Raw genomic sequence first — 23,164 nt, 5'->3', positions numbered from 1 at the left:
AAACAATTTTCAGTTAATTTGATCATTTTCTATCTGATAAGAGCCCTCGACCATAATAATATTGCCAAATTTAGCTTCCAGATTGTTGCCATTGCATTCTTCTGTAATAAAGACAACAGGAAAGACTCAAATCTGACATGTTTTAAAGGATTATTCTGGGTTGTATAGAAGTTAAAATATACTTTAAATTACTTGTACTTCGCTTGCCCCATAGACTTCTATTGCAACTGTCAATGCATTTATGTCAAACATACAAACTGAAAAATGTTCTTGTAGTTGTTTAATCCTGTGTGCTTGATGTTCTTGATCCATAAAAACTTTAGGAGGGAAAAAATGTTATGTGTAAACATTTATTGGTTTCAAACTGAGATAAAAACAACTTGCACCAGCAAACATTTTACAGCCTTTCGTAGTCCACACATCTTGCAACCAAAATAAAACAAGGGAAAAAATGAAAGAGCTAAAGAGGAAAAGACGCAAGGGAGCGCAAACATTTATTCCAGTGACTTTTAATGAGATAAGAATTTAAAAAACCCATAATGGACTGTGTCCATCATCCCAAAGACAGGAAATGAGAGTCAAAGCAATAAAACCTTCCATTTGGCAGCTGCACCATTTCCATCGACATTTAAATTAAGTTAAAATAAAAAATAAAAAAAACACTCATTTTCGCCAACTGGTGACGAAAATGCATTAGACCAACGAACAAATGACTTGGTTATTTGGATTCGGCTACAGTAGTGGTAATTGTTTTTGGATGTTGTTTTTCTGGCTTTGTCGTTGCTGTTCAGCATAAACAATGTGTCCCTGCTCGAAGGCACAGGTCTAAGTGTTCCCTCGTTATAGATGTCCCGTCTTCATAGTCGACTGTAAGAATCATAGGTTAGTTGTAAAATGTTTGTTTTTTTCCTTTCAATTCCTAAAAAAAAAAAGAAAAAAAAAAGCCCAACAATGTTTCGTAAGAGCGATATGGCAAAAGCAGAGTATGTTTTGTTGCTGTGTGACCTTGAAACTACTATTGACATTGTTGATCGTAAATTAAAATAACCAAACAACATGCTCTGGTTTACTTTAGTTCCTGTTCTATTTCCAAATGAACAGAAAAAAACAAAACAAATGCCAAACATGTTTCATTTGCCTTTGTTTTGGTTTCATTTAAATAACAAAGCTAGATACATTCGTTCAAAACTGTGAAAGAACAATTCAACTATAACATTCCAGATTTTTTTAAACAAACTAGCGTGAAAACCCCATTCGAAAATAACAAACCCATTTGGATTAAGCCATAGTGGTGCAAAAACAATCAAACAAACAAAAAGAAACAAAACCAGGAAGGTGTGACTGAAATGGCAGGAAGTGAGCCTGAGGCAATGGAGGTGACTGGTGGAGAGAGGGAAAAGGGGGCGTGGCCTCACTGAGAGCTGGATCTGGCGAGCATGTGCTGTTCGTTATGTCCCTTGCTAGTTCTTAGTTTGAATTTGGTGATGGAGCTGTTGAGTTTTTGAAGTGCGCTCTGCGCTGCGTATTTCGAAGGGAACAAGGCCAGGATGGTGTACGTGGACGCCAGGTCATGAGGACTGGGAGGTTTGGGAGGGTCAGAGTTTGTTACGTCCTCTCCCTCGCCACGGCTCTCTGATTGGCTGGGGGACAGAGGTTCGGGCAGCCATTTTATGAAAGCGCCAACTTTGCCGAGTTCTGCCAGTAAAGAGTCCGCTTCCACTCGACTAATGCCAGCAGGCAGATCTGTCACCTCCAAAACACGACCTGTGTCTGGACAAACAGAAAAAAAGCATTACTGAAAAACTGAGTGTGACACGTTATGTTTCTGACCTAGCTTTACATAAAACAAAAATTCTATACATTTGAAGTTAACAAAGTCAAACAATATAAAACTCTGATAAACTTTTTTTGGGGATGGAACTGGTCCTTAAAAAAAAAGGCACTAAATAGTGTAAATATCACTTTTAAAATGTCAAAAATATTTATATTTTAGGGCTACGACGACTTTATCGTAATTATAAGTAGATTTAAGTTGATCCAATTAGCATAATTTAAAAATTTGTGAACACAAGACAAACTCACCACTTCCTTTCTAGTTTTCTGTTGTCGACATTATGGTTGTCGATATGTACAGTTGCGAAATTCCGTACACAAACTCGCGCAAAATGAAGGAGTTGACTTTTGACAAAATGTCAACAGAAGGGCTAGTCAACACAGGTCGGCTAGTTTTCAAAAATGTTTTAAATATATCGTACAGTCAAGTGATTATAAATAGAATTGAACTGATCAAATTAGCTTAGTTTAAAACTTCGTGAACACAAGACAAGCTTGTCGCTTCGTTTCATTATGGTGCGCACTTAACACTAGTAATCGTAGACTTGCGCAATCAATCACAGACTAGCGCATGAATTATCATTCTCCTTCCCGAATGCAGCTATGAACCTGAAATTTCGTTCTCACAAAAACTCACGCAACATAGCATTGCAAAAATTGAGTTGCAAATGTCAACATGAGTACATTAAAAATAGGTTGGCTAGTTTTCAAACAAGTTTTAAATTGATCTTATGTGCAATAATTCGCAGACTAGCACGTTAATTACAAGATCATTCTCCTCGCTGAATGTAGCTACGAACCTGAAATTCCATTCTCGTACAATCTCATGTACATAGCAATGCGGCAATTTAACATAGAACTTTTCATTGAAGAGTTTCTTTTCTCGTTTTACTTTTTACTAAAGTTTTGACAATATGAAATGGCCAAACAGTTTGATTTTAATAATTTAGTTTATAATTTTCATAACTTTCTAGTTTTCTGTTGTGTTGTTGACATTATGATGCGCACTTCACACAATAATTTTTGTTTATAATTCGTTTCTAGTTTTTTGTTGTGTTGTTCACATTATGGTGTGCACTCTACACAAATATTCTGCAGACTTGTGCAATTAATTAGACTAGTGAGTTAATTACGAGATTATTCTCCACACTGAATGTTGCTACAAACACTAAATTATGTTCACAAACTTATTAACGTAGTTAAAGGTGCTGTAAGTGATTTTAGCTGTTATACTTCCACGAGACTGAGCCGTTGGATTAGCCACGCCCCCTCTTTCCAAAACCCTGCACTCCAAAGATACTAAATGAGCTCTATTAAGACCAACATTGTGTAGAGACGTTTTTATTTTTAATTTTTATTTTCTCCCCAATTTGGTATGTCCAATTCCCACTACTAGGTCCTCGTGGAGGCGCGGTTACTCACCTTAATCCGGGTGGTGGAGGACAAGTCTCAGTTGCCTCCACTTCAATCCGCACATCTTATCACGTGGCTCGCTGTGCATGACACCGTGGAGACTCACAGCATGTGGAGGTTCATGCTACTCTTCGCGATCCACGCATAATTTACCAAGCGCCCCATTGAGAGCGAGAACCACTCATCGCGACCACGAGGAGGTTACCTCGTGTGACTCTACCCTCCCTAGCAACCGGGCCAATTTGGTTGCTTAGGAGACCAGGCTGGAGTCACTCAGCACACCCTGGATTCGAACTGGGTACGCGACTTCAGGGGTGGCAGTCAGTGTCAATACTCGCTGAGCTACCCAGGACCCCACAGAAATGGTTGTTAAAAAGAACAACAGCAAAATAGCGCCCTCAACAGATAACTGTTATGAACAACATGGCTTAAAAATGGCACCAAGTCTCAATAATTCGCTGCAACTACAACACTATGAGAACGTGCAAAATGATTGACAGGTCGAAAGCGGCATTGTCCGCAGTCCTCGGACACATTTTTGTATACTGTTTACAGAGTCTAGAGCGGTCACAGAGTATACTCAGAGTTGGATCTGGGGCTTTTTGTCGCAAACTTGAAACATGTAATGTGTGCTAGCCTTAAGTCAACGCAAAATCTCCATATAGCAAGCAAAATAAACATGTCTGTGTGCGTTTTTGTACCCGTTTCTCTTGTGCTCATGTCAGTAGACAGGGATTTCTTTGGGGGTCTTCGACCGCGGCCACCGTGCCGGACACCCACAGGACCCTGAGACACGACAACAGAGCTGAACATAAGCTGGTGCGCACATGTCAGAAAGAATTATTTTATTTATTTATTTTTTTAAATGATGATGATGGTGATGAAGATGACGCAAGGAATGGATTAATGCCTATTTAATGTTTCTTCAACTTCAGGCAATTTCAAGTCCCAGGGGTTGATTTTTATTCAAACTAATAGATTTCAACTTCATTTTTGTTGTATGAAGGTCTCATTAAAACTGACTTGGAAACGTTTACTAGGCAATCATCTTTATTTTCGGTACTTTTCAAATGACTTATTTGTTTTTAGCTTGTCCCAGACTATCAATCATTTGTTTTAAATATTAAAACCATCCCACAGTTGTGCCGTCATTTCCACAACACCAAAACGTTTTCAAAAGTTAGTGTACTTACTAACCAAGTCGACAATAGTGTCAGTAAAGAGCATGCTTCTTTTCTTTGGTGATTTTTGAAGAAACCAATGAAAATTCAATATCACTTATATCACTTGTGAGCGGAGTATTTTTATTAAGCATCATTCCAATCAAGCTGTAATTCTGCCAAATTCTGCCAAAAAGTGTGAAAATATTATTTAATTGTATTTACTAAATCTAATATTAAATCTATGAACTACTTAATAGTGTGCATTAAAAATACATAATATATTAGCTATTAAATTAGCATGAATAAAAGTCGGATATTTGATTTTACCAAAAACTTTAAAAAATGTCATTTCCACCACAGAATTCTATTAAACACAATGCTGAATTTGAGATGTGCTGGAAATGACACAGTGGTGGGAATTTTTAAGACTTTCAGAAAATATGTACATAAACATTTGAATTTTTTTTTTTGTAAACAAATAAAAAACAAAAATAGTGAGCATGAAAAATGTTTTAACAAGAATTTACTTTCTAGAAATCCACAGTACTAAAAGAGCCCAAAGTTGAAGAAACACATGTGTGTGTGTGTGTGTGTGTGTGTGTGTGTTGATTTTAGTAGTCAATATTGTGAGATCCATGCTTTATGTGTGTGTATATGTTCACCTGATGTCTGACAGTGTGAGTGCAGTGTGTGTGTGTGTGTTCAACCTGGTGCTGATGAAGATGATGATAATGGTTGTTGACCACATGAGAGCCGTGCATTAGTGTGGGTCTGATGGGGTGGTTATACTGCAGGGGCTGTCCAATCAGAGGAGGATACCTGCCATCACCTGCAAACACAAACACACACCATTTTTGACTATATGGTCCGCTTCCCAAAATGAAAAGAAATAAAAATGAACTACTGTGGCCTACTTAGACACACCAAAGTGGCTAACCTGGGCCTGGAGCGAAAGGGCGGGAAAACTGGTGCATGATAGGAAATCTGGCGGGGCCAGGACGAGGGCCCTTTAGATTGGCTAGATGGGCAGGAGCAGGTGACTGAGCCGGAGAGAGGGAGGGGCTAACCAACTGCTGAGGATTATTCTGGAACGAGAAAAAAAATAACATTAAAATGTGACAAAATATAACGTACGGTTGTAGAGGTAATTGTTAGTCGTGAACTGATGCAGTTGTTCGTACCCGTGTGTTGTCCTGCGGGGGGAGTCCGTTGGGTTTATAGTATCGGTTTGGTTTCCACTGTGGTGGTGATGGAGCTCGCGGCTGCTGGCTGGGAGGAACGCTCAACTGCATCATCACCATTCCACCAGCAGGGGGGGGCGGAGGAACACCTGAAAATCACAGCAGTCCTCAGTAGGTGTAATTGAGTAATAACTGCAGGTTAAAAGTTCCTTTAAACATCAAACCAACAAAAGAATGAGCTGGATGGGTGAATCTCAGAAAAATTTGTAATGTCCATTACACATTTTATCCCAAAATCAAAAATCCCCAAATGATCCCAAAATGCCCAAAATTTCACTGAAGATATTGTTGACTTTTGTATGACAAATTGCTTGTTTTGTTCCTCAATCTTAAGTCGCTTTAGATAAAAGCATCTGCTAAATGACTAAATACAAATGTAAAGAAATAATATAATAATGTAATTTAAAAAAAAAAAAAGTTGCCTATTTTTAAGAACATGTGACGTTTTATTCATAAATAAAAGGTAGTACTACAAATACTACCATGATATATAAATAATTTACAATTAAAATATTATATATTTTTTGCATTAATGATATTACCTATAGGCTTTATTTCCCAAAACATAAAATAATTTTTTTTTTTATATTATTAGCTTTTATATTTTGTACTTTACATAATGCATTGTAATGCAATAAATATTGATGTTTAAATTTCTCAAAACAAATAAATAAATACGTATACTTTTATATTTTTATTTTACATTGTGGTGCAATAAATATCTACATTTTATATTCTATATTTACACTGATTAAAGTTGAATATTATTACATTTAATCATTAAACATTTGACTGCCTATTTAAAGAATATTAAGATTTTAGGACATTTTTGTTTTAATACAAATCAAGCAAAATTCTTAATTACGGTCATCCAGATGTTTAACTTTTAAGGTTTTTGTAATTTTCATTATTCTCAATGGTGACTCATTAGATTTTCATTACTTTTTACACTTTTTTTTACTATTTTTTTACTTTTTGTATTACAATAAAAAAAATTATACTGTAATACAAAGATTTGATAAATTAGCATAAATTAAAAGTAAACCAAAGGTAAAACAAATACTACCATGATGTATACATACTGTTAATAGTATTTACAATTTTGTTTTTGATTTTAGGGTTAAATATGACCAGAACATTTTGTTTCGTGAAACACGTGCCAAGGATCGCAAATTAAAAAATAAAAATAAAAAAGTTTTTCAAATATACATCATCTGAGGTTTTAGTTGATGTGTTTTAATTCACATCACCAGAACGTACTGCTGGTCAGGGGGGTTGAATAATTTTGATTGCAACTGTATACTATACTCATTATTTGCTTTGCAAATACTTCAGAATTGTTCAATAACACAGACAAAAAATGCAATATCTAGGTACCACATACACACCATGTTGGTGCAGCTATCATTATGAGGACTCTCCATAGACATAATGATTTTTATACTGTACAAACTATAGATTCTATCCCCTAACCCTACCCCTAAACCTAACCCTCACAAAAAACTTTCTGCATTTTTACATTTTCAATAAAACATAGTTTAGTGTGTTTTTTAAGTGTTTTAAATGATGGGGACACTAGAAATGTCCTCATAATCCACATTTATAGCATAATACCCTTATAATTACCAGTTTGTAACCTAAAAATGTCCTCGTAAACCACTTAAACCTGCCCCCCCCCACACACACACTCCAATTAAACAACTTTATTAAACAGTGAAAGGTCAAAGAGTTCTTGGGTCTCGCCTCTTCCTCATTAAAAACACCCTCTCCTTCAGCAAGATAATCATCACCTCACATACACACAGCTGAGCATTCATTAACACTCAAGTTTATTCAAATAAACATTGTTTCTTCCACTGAAAGGTCTGATGAACTTTTCAAACGCCGTAAGGCACAAGCAGAAATGAGAATGGTAAACAACATTTAATTAAAATGGCTAAATAAAACATTTTCAAAATGAGAACAAAACTACTCAAAGCTCATTATGTGCCCTTGACTAATTAACCAAGAGACGCGTCAAGACTTAATATCTAAATAAAAAATACCTGCCATTGGTGAGTGACAGAGGCGCACATACTCATTTTTCTAAGAGTTCAGAAATAGCATTTCTATGTCCTTTTTTACCATTAAAAAGTGTCTTTATATGCATGATGTCATGAAAACTGTCAAAAAATGTCCCGGTTGCATTGCCCCCCAAAATGGAGACGTTTTTGTACACTAAATTATTTTTGTAATGTTGTAACTTTTGATTGCTTTGTTGTATCAACAGATTTTTTCTCACATACAATTGACATGACTGGGAACAAAACTAAAGCAGTATTTCGGAGCCACCTTATTTACACCTAGAGATATACAATGTCAAATCAGACAAATAAGGAAAAAAAGAAAATTTTGGCTCAAGTTTTTTGTGATTTTTTTGTGGTGTTTCAGAATGTATCAATCTAAATCATTACAAAATTTTGATTTCTTTACAATGATACCAAGAACCTGACCTCCTTGTTTTTTTTTTTTCGTTGAGTAATAAGCCTTTCATTTTCGGTATGCCACTGAAACCTTTAAAAACACCCTCAGAGTTTAAAGTGTTAAATTAACCAATGAAATATTGTTTAGCTTAGCAAAACCAGAAAAATCTATCGGCCCCAAAATTACAATTAACAAATTTCATGATTTTCCTGGCTTTTTGAGAATGTGATTTCATTAAGTCAATTTATTCAATCTGGGTTATAGGCTGGGTTATTTAATTTTTTTGTAACGCATGTATGTATATGTTTTGACGTCAAGAGTGGCGAAAAACTTTGTGCTGTCCTTTTAAGGGTTTACATGCATATCAATAAAGCATGTTTTATAATAAGCATATTTTTGGTAGTTATCACCATCTTGTTCATTGTACATTGTACAATGCACTCAATCTTGTTACCTTGTAGGTAGGTGTGGCTAGTTTGTGACTGGTCGAGAGGGTTGGCATACCTGTGCACTGCTGGCCTGAGATTGGCTGAGAGCCACAGGGGGAGGGTGCTCGGGGAAACGACATCTGCTCTGAACCCGGCGGGGGGAGAAAGCCAACAGTAGAACTGTACACACACACACACACACACACACACACACACACACAGGAAGTTCACATAACATACACTCCAGGTATAAAGGAAGGTACTTGCAGGACAATATTAAAGCGAATAGCACATTTCCATGCATTGACAAGCACCCAAATGTGTGTGTGTTACCTGACGGTAGAGTGTTGTGTTGGCGGCAACATGCTGTAATACACCTGCATGCTGGCGGAGGGTGCTGGCGTCTGATTGGTCTGTCCCTGCAGCACAATCTGTTGTTGATAGGCTGCCTGCAGAACGCTCTGAGAACCCTGCTGCACAGACACCTGATAAACACACACACTTAATCAAAATCACTCGCCGATTCTGAAATATCAAATGTCAAGTGCTCTCGTTAATCAATTCCGAGCTGCCAAATTGTGCGATAAAACGGCATCAAAAATTACACTTTAGCTACACTTAAAATTGTATGAATGTCACTGCATTTGAGCATAAACACAAATTTCAAGAAAAAAAAAAAAAAATATATATATATATATATATAAAAAAATAAAAAATAAGAGACGCTCACCTGATAAGGAGGCATGTTGGGGTACTGCACCATCACACTCTGAATCTGATTGGCCATCCCACCCTGAGGGCTGACCAGTGATTGGTTCTGAGTCTGCTGAACTCCCATCATGCTCTGGTAGCTGGGGGGTTGACCGGACATGACTGCCTGAAAACCTAAACAACATCCAACACAACAACAAACAACTGTGAATGCTGTACTTGAAGACAAATGATAAACAAACAACATCTGGAGCCAAAACATTAGTGAGGAGACATTGCAATGAAACCGATATTGCCTACAGCTACACGCAACATAAAAGCTGCATAACTCACTTTGATTAAAAAAAGTCGAAATTATGTCTGAAAATATGCAAAAGGCTCATTGGACAAACACTATCTGAATCATTATAAACGCACTTTTAAGTATAAAAAGTACGTATGGCATTGGTGAAGTATTCCCATTTTTAAGTACAAAGTAATACAAATGTGACATTATTTTGCATTCGTAAACTAACACAAACCAATTCTCTGTTGGTGATTGTGGCAATATTAGCCCAAATAGGATACCCAGATGCATACTTCAAAAATGAACAGAAACAGCATACCGTCCGGACACCTTCGGCATACCATTTCCAAAATACTATGATCTGGGATGCGCAAGAGCAAGAAAACAAAAGTGCAACAAAGAAACGTTTTGTCTCAGAGTACAAGGAACATTAAAAACCAATTGTGGCATTCTCTAAACCTAATTTAAACTCTACCTTGTTTCATTTTTCGACTTTGTATAATATTTGCTCTTTATCGGTGTCAAACAATCTGGTCTGGCATTACGATATTATAAATTCGTTTTTGCTAAATACCTTTTACGTGGCTCGTTTCCAGGTGAAATGAACACTAGAGGCTCTACAACAACAAACGATTTTTATTCCCTTTCACACAAATCATGAGAAAAATGGCAGTAAAACTTTTCAGTCTGTTCCTCACACAATGTTTGCAAAACACTTACTGTGGCGCAGGACTTGTCGATACATTTTAAAGTTTGCATTACATAACCAACTCCATTTACAAGCTTGTTTGAACACGATCAAATTGAGCGGTAGTTCAATTGACAGAATGTTGAAGCACAACAAAATGTCACATTTACTTTTTTTGTGGCACTATCTGTTAAGCCCAAAGTATACTTCGGTCAGACAGGACCGAACAGGATGCGTGATGCAAATTTCGTCATCAGCAGAGTGCTTGAGAAACGAACGCGTGGGGCCCTCATAGCAGTCGTAGCATGCATGCACCAACCGCCTGTGTATGCACACACAGTCAAATGAAGTATATTTTGACAGTCTCACGTTTAACAGTACGCAGACGCAAAACATTCGCGTCAAACACGAAGTGTACTTTAAAACCTGTTGATGCACATTGACCCCACCCATGGGCCTGACTTTACTTTGCTTAAATGAGTTCACATTTACTATATAGTGTGCTGTTCAAAATCATTCATAATGTTGACAAATTATTCATCTGTATAATTGGGGCATGCACATCAACAGGTTAAGCTTTAAGTTTAAGGTTTAGTGTAGGGAAGTCATTTTTGTTGATTTAAAACTTGCTAGAGTATTAACCTTAAAAACCTCATCTGTTTGGGAACAAATGTAACTTGCTTTTAGCGCCACACAGTGGACATTTCACCTCGGAACTACTGCGATACGTGTTATGAACCATGTAATGTCATTCACATCAAAACTGAAGTATACTTTAAGCTTTAGGTTCAGGTTTAGGGTAGGGAAGTCGGTTTTGTTGATTTAAAACTTGATAGAGCATTAATCTTAAAAACCAATATCTGTTTGGGAAAAATTAAGTCGCATTTAGCGCCACACAGTGGACACCTCGGAACTGCCGCGATAAGTGTAATGAACCACGTAATATCATTATTACTAAAATTTCACAACAGTCACGTAATTTTCATGAGATCAGTCTGCTGTCAAAATCCTCACCGACCCTCTTTAATTCTCTGTGTTTTTTTCTGTATTTTTTCCTTACAGGGTGGCAGGGTTTGTGGTGAGATTGGGTGGCTGAATGCATACGGCCATGATCATTTAAACCTGAGTAATTGTCATTTCCTCTCCAAGTCCAGCTATAATCAGATCAAGCAGAAAAACAGCTGAACTTACCTTGTGTTCATTTTATCTGAATGCGTGAGTGTCAGAACAGTTATTTTTACCTGCCCTTGCAAGGCCAGAGTGAAGAGAATAAAAGCCTGTCGATTTACACCATACAAGCTACAAACACTAAAGTGCCTGTGAAATGATGTTTTCCAATGTCACCATGGACGAGGTATGTTATTTTTTCCCCCTCTACACAGACACATCTACCCTTCTTCTCTATCTATATCAATAATTTTTTCTTTTAGTTTCTACATTTTTTGAGTTTCAGGGAGAAAAGCGAATCTTCAGAGTGGTTGAAAACTCACCGATTCTGGCAAAATGTTATTTCTAGCTAGATTTTTACCTTTTCTGAAGAAAATATAATGATGCTTGCCCATGCAAAACTCACCACCATGATGCTAGGGAGTAAGAAAACCAATCGCCTTGCAAGTAGCCACTTATGAAGTGCCTGTCTAAAAGGACGGAATTGGGGTCAAAGGTCAAAGGTAAAAGGTCAGGCAGGGGTAACAGCTGAGGAGTGAGGGCTGGGAAAAGAGACCGGTTCACTGTGAGAATTACTGAGAATCTCATACAGTGACACGGCCCCGCCTCCCAACGGTCCAATCAGAACACAGGAATATCGGCATAACATCTGGTCCAAATCGCTGCTTAATCAGCCCAAGAATCACCCACTTAGACAGGACGAAGCCACTGACTGACATGTAAAACTAAGGTTCTTTTTGTTTTTACGAGATGTTTTTATGAACAGGTTTATCTAAATAAGTTGATCCCAAAATAACAGAGCACCACAGAAAAAATGAGCTCAAATAATTGCTCAGCAGTGATGTTTTGTGACCAGTTGTCTAGAATACACTGTAGAAATTAGCAGAAATGTGGGCTGTATGTTTGTACCTGTCTGTTGTGGTGGCATTGGCTGACTCTGGGGGGCGCTGTAGTGTACTGGCGTCACTGCTCTATAGTGTTGCGTTGAGTGAGAGTACTGTCCCGGAGCACAATAACACGCAGACACCTGCAGACAAACACATTAAATAACGTTATATGATGACAGAATTGTAATTTTTACTCAACCTAATTTCATGCGGATGAACGTATTATGAAAGTGTGTGTCTACCTGTTGTACAGGTTGCTGTATGTATCCGTGCGGCTGAAGGACTGGTTGATTGACATGTGTGGGCAGGGGATAGGCGTGGCCACTCATGGGCTGCCCCGGTGGTGAGAGCATGTATCCGGTGGGCGGAGCGTTCTGAAGGACCAAGGATTGTGGGTAGAGGCCCGTGTGGAGGTCTGGAGCATCACCCGATGGCTGCCGAACTAGATTCATCTGGCCAAACTGGGTGCTTAAACCATCCTGTTGCTGTTTTAACAAACACATTTTGTTAGCTGCCTTGCTTCTGAAAGTATTTTTCCCATTCATTTTTCCTATCATAAAAGAGTTCTAAGCCATAAACTAAACCAACCAGCTCTGAGGTGAAACAACATTCCAAACTTTGATTTGTAGCCAAAAAGTATTTGAAAATCAGACAAAAAGACGAAGTTAACTATTGATTTAAAGTTGTTCATTGCACATATAGAATCAATATATTTTAAGCATACTACAAAATATTCTGGTATATACAAATATAAGTAATTTGAGTGTGTAGGGAGACCGATTTAATTGTCATGGCAGTTAGCGGTTGCTGCAGAGCTCTTTTGGTGCACTTTGTTAGCCGCAATTCTCTGTTTGCTGGATCTTTCTCATGGTCGTTTCATGTTGTCTACAACTAGCTGTTATTTAATGATGATAAATAAGGACTTAGCCAATAAAAGGAGATATTTTGGAAAAGTGGCAGTGGATCCCACGCTGAAAGTATCATGAGAGGCGAGTCTATCAGAAACTAAACCAGGACATGACTTTCAGGACTTTAAAAACCAACACACATCAAAGTCTGGGCTAACCAGAGACCACCGCTTGGCATCAACACTGGTAGACATATTTTTATTTAAAGAAAACCCAATATCTGGTGGCATTAATTATTAATGTGGTCTGAATTTGCTAATGAGGGTGTTATATTTAGTAGAAACGGGTCAGAGGGAGAAATGGCAGAAGTGACCCAGTTCAGTCATTTGCCTGTCCGTTGGGTCCAACAAAGTCAGATGGGTCTAATTTATAAAACCTCAGAGATTTATCAATAAAACTAAACTCCAGCCCATCCAACATGGGTTATATCAACACTTCAGTTTCTACTGTAAAATGTGACAAAGTCTGACATTTTCTTGCATTGTGACATTACATATATTATATATATATATATATATATATAAAATATCCTCCTGAGACCAGAGTGTGACTGCTGTGTGCATTTTCCATTTCCCTTTTTTATTTTTAACTAGTAGCACCTAATAAACAAGCAAAAAAAAAAAAAATATTATCCTAAAAATGAATGTCCACATATGTGGACAGCGAGACTACATTGTGAAATTTTAAATAACACTAAGCTAGTTTTGCAAAGTGATAACAAAATTAAACATAACAAAATGTATATTACAATGAAGCTAAATGACCCACAGTTGTGTTAGAGTTGAAAGTTATTCAAAAGAACGTTTTTTCTACTTTTGAGGAAATGCGGTGCCAGTGTCCACATATGTGGACATCATGTTTATCAGTGTGCTGATGTGCAGAAAATTAACAGATTTTTGAAAGCGACACAAACGAAACTAGAGACTCTAGTCTTTACAACCAAACAGGTTTCAATTAAAAAAACTAAAAGATATTTCTTATCAGAGGCACTTTTGTTGGTGCTGCGTCCATAGGAGCGCTTCAAGGAAATCGACTGCATGCTGTTGTGTCACATGTCTCGGTGCGGTAGAAGTTAACCCTTTAAATGACAGTCTAGAGTCTTGTGAACAGTATTCAGTCGGTTTTTATTCATTTAAATTATGTGTTGCGTACAGCAAATCCAAAATAGCAAGTCCTCGTATGAGGCCGCGGGGGTCGCACATTTATTTAGCTTAAGACAAGACAATATGACATTTATTTAGCTTAAGACATTACGATTTTTGCATTGTGCCATTATTTTCACGACAATGAATGACAACCACCCCCTTTTGGTTTGTTTGTCAGACAAAGCTATTGTGTGGATTCAAAAGTTTTGGAATATAGTGCATGAGTCGTATGGACCACATTAATGATACGTTTTGCAGCTTGACAGTCCCAGTCACTATTCTTTCAAATACACTGGAAAAGAGTGGCCAGGACATTCTTCAAAAATTCACATTTTGTGTTTCACAAAAGAGAGAAAGTAATACGGGTTTGGAACATAAGTGTAAGTAAATGATGACATAAATATAATTAAATGGGTGAACTATACCTTAAAATAAATTAAGAAAAAAGAACAGACGACTGCAGAAGATGCTATGATTGAGTGATAGTAAAGGAGAAGAAAAGTACCACAGTGTATTGCTGAGAGAAAGCACCAGGAAGGAGATGAGGACAAGAGACCGCAGCAAACTGCACTGGCTGCACAGACGACTGCAGAGGAAGGAAAAAACAGAAAAGAGAAGATGAACAGGAAGAAAAAAGTGTGAGGGATCAAAGCACAACGTTCTGAGAAAGAGAGCAAAACAGCACTGAATGATAGAAGAATGGAATAAACGAGAGCAGACATGAAATGATGGAGCAAAAACATAAAACAGATACAAAAAGGTTTAGATTACAAAGAGATATTAACTTATTAAATTAACATTAACTTTTGTTTAAATGTATGACGGCACAATATTTCTAGCTCTGCAATACATAAATGTAGGTTATATTACTCTTAAACTTTCACTATGAACTTTTTTTTAATTCTTCTAGGGATGCACCAAACCGAACAAAACCAAACCAACACAAAAAGAAAATATACAAAATAAAAAGTAAACCAAAACCACACAAAACAAAATGAAACCAAACCAAAACAAACAAAAACCAAACAACACAAACAAAAACCAAACAAACCACAAAACAAAAACCAAATCAAAATAAAGCAAAGAAACCAAAAAATACGAATAAAAAATAAACCACAAAAAAAAAAACCAAAACCAAACAAATCACAAAAAACACACAAACCAAAACCAAACAAACCACACAAAAAGAAAGAAAATCTAAAAGAAACAAAAAACAAATAAAACAAACAAAACTAAAACCAAACGAACCAAACACCAAATAAAACTAAAAACAAAAACAAAACACAAACCAAAACCATACAAAAACAAAACTAAACACCAAACAAAACGAAGTTCATAATAAAAGGTCCAATCTACAATTTAACATGCCTCGAGTAGGGAAAAAAGTTGCATTGGACAAAATAAAGGCTGATATTTTCTGCTGCCAATACCGGCCTAATCAAAAAAACTTCAATATTTACCGATACCAATGTGGCCACCGATATATTGTGCATCCTTAATTTTAATTTACAGTACATGCAACATTTTCACCTCATTGAAACTGAAAACTAAGTGTGAACCAATGAGGTGCCTGGATGGACAGTTCACTGACCTGTGCAAGAAGGTGATTGGCTGGCTGTGGTTGAGGGGGAGGTGGAAGAGGTGGAGGTGGAGGAGGAGGGGGAGGATGAAGACTCATGGGCTGTTGGCCATGCCCCTGTTGGGACGTCATGGCGGGGTTGTAGACCACCGGGCTGCCATCTGGGTTAACAAAAGGTTGACCTGTGATATCAACACAAATCACAAGTTTATAACAAATACACACAATATTTGTGTTGTACACACACCCCAAAAAAAAAAACTAGTTCACAGTTTCACACTTAATATGGAAATATAAATGGCAAACAGAATGATTACGTACAATCTATGATTAACAATCGTTCGAGCGATTACGAATCGTTCAAGCAATTACAAATGATTATAATTAAGCATAGGAGGTTAAGTCAAACTGTTAACACTTTTTTTTTTGTTTGTTTTTTTTTTTTTTTTTACAAAAAGAGGAATAAGTCGTAATTTTCTGTGATAAATTTCAAGAATCTGTGGCATAGAGCATAGCCTGCATTTAACCCAGAACACTCCTTTAAATTGGCTTATTAGTAATTCAATTCCACTTGATCAAAGAAATAGTTATAAATTAGCTGGAAAAGTTAATTTGGCAGTAAGTATTGTGAGTAAAATACAAAGAAAAAGTCTTAACCTATAGCAGTTAAACTAATAAAGGAAAATTGTACATGCATAATTGCACAAAATTTATATCGCAACTTTAATAGTCTACATTAATACGTTTTCGGTTGAAAAGCGCATTGATTTTGCCATGTATACGCCTCTTATCCACACATGAAAGGGTTTTTTTCGAGACTTTCGAAAACGCTTTCTAGTACTTTGGAACACGAGGAAGTTAGGAAATAGGAAAAAGTTTTCAACCAAAAACGTATTAGTGCAGGTCTTGTCGGTCAGGTGACACCCACCTGTTTGCGGATTGAGTAGCACACTGCCTGGTGGAATGGCGGTGGTATCCAGAGGAACAATGTAGAAGCTAGCATTAGTATTAATGTTTGAGTTAGTAGTCGAGTTCTGAGGAGCTGGGGTGGGTGTGTTGCCTCCGATGGACGCAGCTGGAAGAGGCACCGCAGGGGCCATGGTAAAGACCTGACTAGGCTGGGGTAGAACAGGGGCAGGCAATGACAGCTGAGCAGGCCGAGAGAGCGACCCAGAGGATGAACCTACACTACTAGAGGAGTCAGAACCTGATGAAGGAAGTAACGGAAGAAAAGAAGAGCGAAAGAGGTTTTACTGGAAGATATAGTGTGGTAGACGATGTAATGAATGTGGGCGGGCTGATGTGCGGGACTGCAGGATGTGGATGCAGATGGGTTGGGCAAAAAAAGATGACAGGAAACCGTGCATAGAGTTCCACACACAGACCCAAAGATAAATCTGCTCAAGTTCTTCCAGATTGCCAAGGTTACCGTCTAGATGCCGATTTGTAGATTACTAGGGTTACTGACTAGCAACCAATTTAGGTCGTCGTAGATTTACCATTATATAAACAATGTGGCAGAATTGTTTTTTTGCACCGTTGCACTGTTTTAACCATCATACCACCCAGCACAACCAGTGTATCTACTAGAGATCAACCGATGATCGGATATAACTATGCTTTTAAACAATATTTACACTTTTCGGATTAATCAGTTATAATTTTTAGAAAAATGGTGCCATCTGGTGGGTCTATAATAGTGCCTATGCAGCCAGAGCTTATATATACTGTACATATAATTTGAAATGCATATATTAATGTAAATATTAATGTAAATCTGTAAATATATACAAGTATAAATAAATGAAAACTTCTTAAACTACTTCAAAGAGTTCTCATCAAAAAATCCTCCACGTGCAGCAATGACAGCTTTGCAGATCCTTGATATTCTAGCTGTCAGTTTGTCCAGATACTCAGGTGACATTTCACCCCACACTTCCTGTAGCACTTGTCATAGATGTGTCTGTCTTATCGGGCACTTCTCACGCACCTTACAGTCTAGCTGATCCCACAAAAGCTCAATGGGGTTAAGATCCATAACACTCTTTTCCAATTATCTGTTGTCCAATGTCTGTGTTTCTTTGCCCACTCTAACCTTTTCTTTTTGTTTTTCTGTTTCAAAAGTGGCTTTTTCTTTGCAATTCTTCCCATAAGGCCTGCAGCCCTGAGTCTTCTCTTTACTGTTGTACATGAAACTGGTGTTTAGCAGGTAGAATTCAATGAAGCTGTCAGCTGAGGACATGTGAGGCGTCTATTTCTCAAACTAGAGACTCTGATGTACTTATCCTCTTGTTTAGTTGTACTTCTGGCCCTCCACATCTCTTTCTGTCCTTGTTAGAGCCAGTTGTCCTTTGTCTTTGAAGACTGTAGTGTACACCTTTGTATGAAATGGGGCCTGTCTAGATTTGATCAAAAATGACTTTTTTCAAATAGTGATGGTCCTATTTTTACATCAGTAATGTCCTGAATATACTTTGTGATCAGCTGAATGTCACTTTGGTGAATTAAAATACCAATTTCCTTCCGAAACAGCAAAAACTGTACATTATTCCAAACTTTTGGCCACCAGTGTATATATATAGTATATGCATAGATATATATTTTTTAAATACATATAAATATTAATGAAAATATTAATATGTTAATATGTAAATATATATAATCACACACACACACACACACACACACACATATCTTTTTATTTTAATAATTTACATACAAATTAATAATAATAATATATGTATATGTAAATATATAACTAATATATATATATATATATATATACACACACACACACGTATATATATCATGTAAATATTTTATATGAATATATTACTGTATATAATACATTTATATATTATATTATTAATATGTTTATTAATACTAATATAGTAATAAATATTAAATGATTTATAGGCTAATGCGACAGTTTCTATTGTTGTTGTCTAATGATTATTTAGTTAGTTTTGTGCAAAAAGGCATAAATAGCACAATTATTAAATATTGGTTATGCATATTGGATATCATAAATGTAAACGTAAAAATAATCCATATTGGTTGTAAAATAAAAATAAAAATGTTTTACATTTCGGTCAATCTATAGTATCTACACTACCGGTCAAAAGTTTTGAAACACTCATTCTTTATTATAATTTTCTTCACATTTTAGAATAAAAGTCATCAAAACTATGGAATAACATAAATGGAACTATGGGAATTATGTTGTGACTAAACAAAATCCAAAATAAATCAAAACTGTGTTATATTTTAGCATCTTCAAAGTAGTCACCATTTGCCTAGAATTTGCAGACATGTACTCTTGACATTTTCTCAACCAACTGAGACCGGTAGTGTACATCAGTTGCCATAGTAATGTATCTGGCCATGGTGGTGAACTGATGAGGCACATGGGACAACATAAGCGTTAGAGGCATTACAGTATTTGTACATACGCGGTGTTCACTACATATTGAATGCTATAGTTTTGTATATGGCAAAAAGTGAGCAAAGTGAATTAAAACAAAACTAATGCGCTCTATATGACATTGTATATTCCTTGCATCTAAAATGATAATCTGACTGTGTTCAGACTACAATATCGATATCTAAACATCTCATTTTAAATCAGGTTTGCAAGGACTGGATTTCAACTAAATGAATTTGAATCATGCCAAAAAACAAATTTTTTTTTTTTTTTTTTAAATACAAAAAACATTTGCTGCATGTCTGAACAAAGTCATATTGGTACAGTTTAGCTATAGCCTAATATTTTTACGTCTAGAAATAAGACTACATAACACCCGGAAATCCTTTCTGATCGTTCAGAAGGCTGTTTAAATGCAACCGGACAAATGGAGAGGCCCAGAGGTTGCTGAAAGGAAGAGAGACATTAAATATTAAATATTATAAATATATATTGGCTGCGGCTCCTTGAGCTTCTAAATGGCCAAGCATAAATAACCAATGAATCCAAAGAGCAGACGGCTCTGAATACAGATGTGCTCTCTTTGCTTTTCCTTGATAGATATGAAATGGTTGAAAAGAGGGCAAAGAGGAGCTTTCCACAAGACATACCACAAACACACACACACAAAAAAACATGTGCTACTCAAAGCATGAGCGGTAAAAGCAGCAAAATAAAACGGTCTTCCACAAAGAATGAGAAAAAGAACAAAGCAATGAAAGGGAAAAAGGACTGAGATGGTCTTGTAGATAAAAATCGTTTGTTAATACAGTTTTTCTGTTAGTGCATGCTTTTGTATCTGTGTGTATTTTTCCATGTACCACTGCTGCTTAACATGTGCAAGTAAGTTTCTGATTTAGCGATACTTCTGGGGACAAAATTACTGAAAAATATCGCCATAAGTTAGGTAAATCAGTCAAAACATTCTTTTAAGGACATTGTCAAAAGTAAAAAACTATGCATACAGTAAATAAGGTCTTTACACTCTTCTAATAATACTTAAAGTTGAATTAATTACTGTTTAATTCAATTATTAAATTATTACGAACACTGCAGGCAAAAGAGTAAACAACAAACATGCTATAATCCACCTAAAACTATATAAAATATCATTATTCTAATTCTTATTATATTAATAATTATTATGCATGTAGTTACGATATATTATTAAGATGACATTTTTGTAAATATTTATTTGTCACACCGTAGGACGTTACAGGACCTCACATATACACTTTCCCTTATAAATTCTTATACATTTCAAACAAAAATCTTGATATTATTAAAAAAAAAAAAAAATAGTCCATAAATATACGATCAGTTAAAATACCCATATATTTATAACGTCAGACATGATATTGGGTTTGTACGGAGCCCTTTAGAGAACACGGAGGGAATTTCTTTAGTGAAATAGTTTTGCGCTATCACGAAAAATTATGCATTTCTTTGCAATTAAATTTGCGTTCTTTCAGAATCGGCATTTAGTTCCCTCGGCATCGGTTTGCGTTCGCTCGGCATCGGTTCGCGTTCTCTCGGAAAAGGTTCGCGTTCCCTCGGAATCGGCTTTGCGTTCCCTCGGAATCGTTTCGTGTTCCCTCGGAATCGTTTCGCATTCTCTCGGAATCGGCTTTGCGTTCCCCCGGAATTGGTTCGCGTTCCCTCGGAATCGGTTCTGCGTTCCCTTTCTACAGTAATCACAGCTGAACTATAGTTTTGTAGTAAAACCACAGTAAGTACAAAATTCACCATGGTTTTAGTACAATAACCTTGTTTGTGGTATGGTTACCATGGTTAATCTGGGGTACATATACCATGGTTTTAAAGCCACGGTTCTTGCCACAAACCTTTTTACTACAGTCATGTTTATTGCCGTTTTACTACAGTGAAAACATAGTTAACTTTCATTTCATGGTGGATACCATGGTAACCAAAGTAAACATGTTGTTATATTAGTAAATGTAACACCATTTATTAATTGTGTATACTAATGGGGGGTGGTGTTCATGTGTCCCTACGGTTACTATAATAAAACCATGGTAAATTTTGTGGTTATGGTTTTACTACAAGTACCACAGTTGAACTATAGTTACTGTTAGTGGTCAACCGATATGGGGTACTTAATGACCGATATCCAGAGAGCAGGCTGGCCAATAGGCCGATATTTTACACACTTTAATATAGAAAATAAAATGACTTTTATGTAGCACTCTATTTACTCAATTTAACACAAAACTTTAACTTTGTCAAAATAATTATAAAAGTCTTTTAAAAAATAAGATTGTGCGTTTTAAATGGTAGATAGCAGTATATTCTGGTTTCTGTTCAGTCATTAATTGTAGTCGTTTATGTTCACGTAAAGATATTGTTAATATATTAGGAAGATAACAATAACAGTGCATACAGTAGTCCAGCAACCACTGATGGCATGTGCGCATTAGCAATCGCATTTTCTGACAAAAGACTGAATCAAATTTATTATATATACAGTGCACAGTGAACATGACATTTACTTATAGAGCATGCTTTTATTTCGTGCTTTCACCTTGATATAGCTCTCTCGTTCCCGTGCGGATCCAGAGAGTAGAAATTTCCGGACACCTTTCGCCTGCTTGGAGTGTCGCAGACTGACAGTCATGCAACATTCGCAAGTCAGAGGAACAAAGTTATGATTCACGCAGATAGAATACATGATTCAGAGGAAGATATACGAGCGGGAAAATTTTTGGCTGATTATTTTCGCCCTCTGTGACGTATCGATCGACCACTAGTTACTGTAGTAAAACCATGGTAAATTTTGTGGTTACAATGGTTTTACTACAAATACCATAGTTCAACTATGGTTACTGTATTGAAACTATGGTTAATTTTTCATAAGGGATAGACAAAGGGGTCACGAGGAAACAAAAATGCTTTTTTCAGAAAATAAGGGGCTTCTTTGTTTTTCTAATGTTTCATAAAATACATATACCTGCCATCGGAAAATGCAAAAATGTCTATTTCAGCGCATCCCTACAGAAGTGCCCATTTATATAACTAGTTTAAAGTGTGTGTGTGTTATTTACTGTTTTTGGACAGTTTCCCCGTGCTCTTGCTGCTAGCGGTGCTGTCTCCTCGTATCAGCAGACTGATGCCACTGAAGCTGTTGGCTTTGGTCATGGCGGGCTTCAGGTTCCTATGGGAACTGTCAGAATCTGTGCTGCTCCATGGCCGAGGGTCCGAATACTTCATCTCGTTCTCAGAGCTGCTCTGATGACTGTTTCCAGAGCGCCCATCTCTTAATCTGCCATAAACACACAGATTTAAGCCCAGCGATAAACAAACTATGGCATTTTTTACTCAAATGTGCAATACTAATCTGTATCGCACACAGTACGTGATTCTTCCAATAGACTAGTAAACGGCACTTAATTAAGCTAATAAATTGAGTACTTAATAAAGATTTACCTAAATATTTGCCGTCTTTGTTGAGTGTTAATGAATGTCACATCCTCTTGGATTCTAGCGTTAATTGCAAAACAACAAATAACATCACAACGATAACGCAGATATCAGGTGTTAAACTATCATTAAAAATTTTGCTTATGTGCCATATAGATTTTTATTTTATTTTAATTTTTTTTACCTTTTATCAAATGGGAAATGTTCTTGCCCCTGCAAGTAAAAAAAAAAAAAAGACACTCATGGACATGAATAAAAATAACATTTGTAACTCTTGCAACATGATAGCATGAAAATGTTGCTTTAAATTAAACATTTTACTGAACTAAACAATTAACACTTTTACTGAAG

The 23,164-nt window shown here is 36.5% G+C and overlaps 1 protein-coding gene across 6 annotated transcripts in view; it reads right to left on the bottom strand.

Annotated features, from left to right (window-relative positions):
• Positions 1-336: 336 nt before the first annotated feature.
• LOC127438184 (R3H domain-containing protein 1) overlaps positions 337-23,164 on the bottom strand; it is a 57,695-nt gene continuing 34,867 nt past the window's right edge. For 3 of the 6 annotated variants that reach the window (XM_051693548.1, XM_051693547.1, XM_051693551.1), the window contains 16 exons: positions 22,998-23,026; positions 22,820-22,873; positions 22,438-22,655; positions 16,841-17,119; positions 15,925-16,094; positions 14,839-14,919; positions 12,523-12,765; positions 12,303-12,420; positions 9,272-9,426; positions 8,875-9,026; positions 8,618-8,721; positions 5,591-5,739; positions 5,347-5,494; positions 5,117-5,238; positions 3,948-4,032; positions 337-1,770 (listed from right to left, as the gene is read on the bottom strand). In XM_051693548.1, the coding sequence (XP_051549508.1) occupies positions 1,412-1,770; positions 3,948-4,032; positions 5,117-5,238; positions 5,347-5,494; positions 5,591-5,739; positions 8,618-8,721; positions 8,875-9,026; positions 9,272-9,426; positions 12,303-12,420; positions 12,523-12,765; positions 14,839-14,919; positions 15,925-16,094; positions 16,841-17,119; positions 22,438-22,655; positions 22,820-22,873; positions 22,998-23,026 (2,466 nt within the window). In that variant the 3' untranslated portion in view covers positions 337-1,411. The remainder of the gene's footprint in view (positions 1,771-3,947; positions 4,033-5,116; positions 5,239-5,346; positions 5,495-5,590; positions 5,740-8,617; positions 8,722-8,874; positions 9,027-9,271; positions 9,427-12,302; positions 12,421-12,522; positions 12,766-14,838; positions 14,920-15,924; positions 16,095-16,840; positions 17,120-22,437; positions 22,656-22,819; positions 22,874-22,997; positions 23,027-23,164) is intronic. The other 3 variants (XM_051693550.1, XM_051693549.1, XM_051693552.1) reach the window with 3 other exon arrangements.

Source organism: Myxocyprinus asiaticus, chromosome 49 (assembly GCF_019703515.2).
Source record: "Myxocyprinus asiaticus isolate MX2 ecotype Aquarium Trade chromosome 49, UBuf_Myxa_2, whole genome shotgun sequence".
In the NCBI taxonomy this organism is placed as follows: domain Eukaryota; kingdom Metazoa; phylum Chordata; class Actinopteri; order Cypriniformes; family Catostomidae; genus Myxocyprinus; species Myxocyprinus asiaticus.
This window is presented reverse-complemented; position numbering and strand designations above follow the sequence as displayed.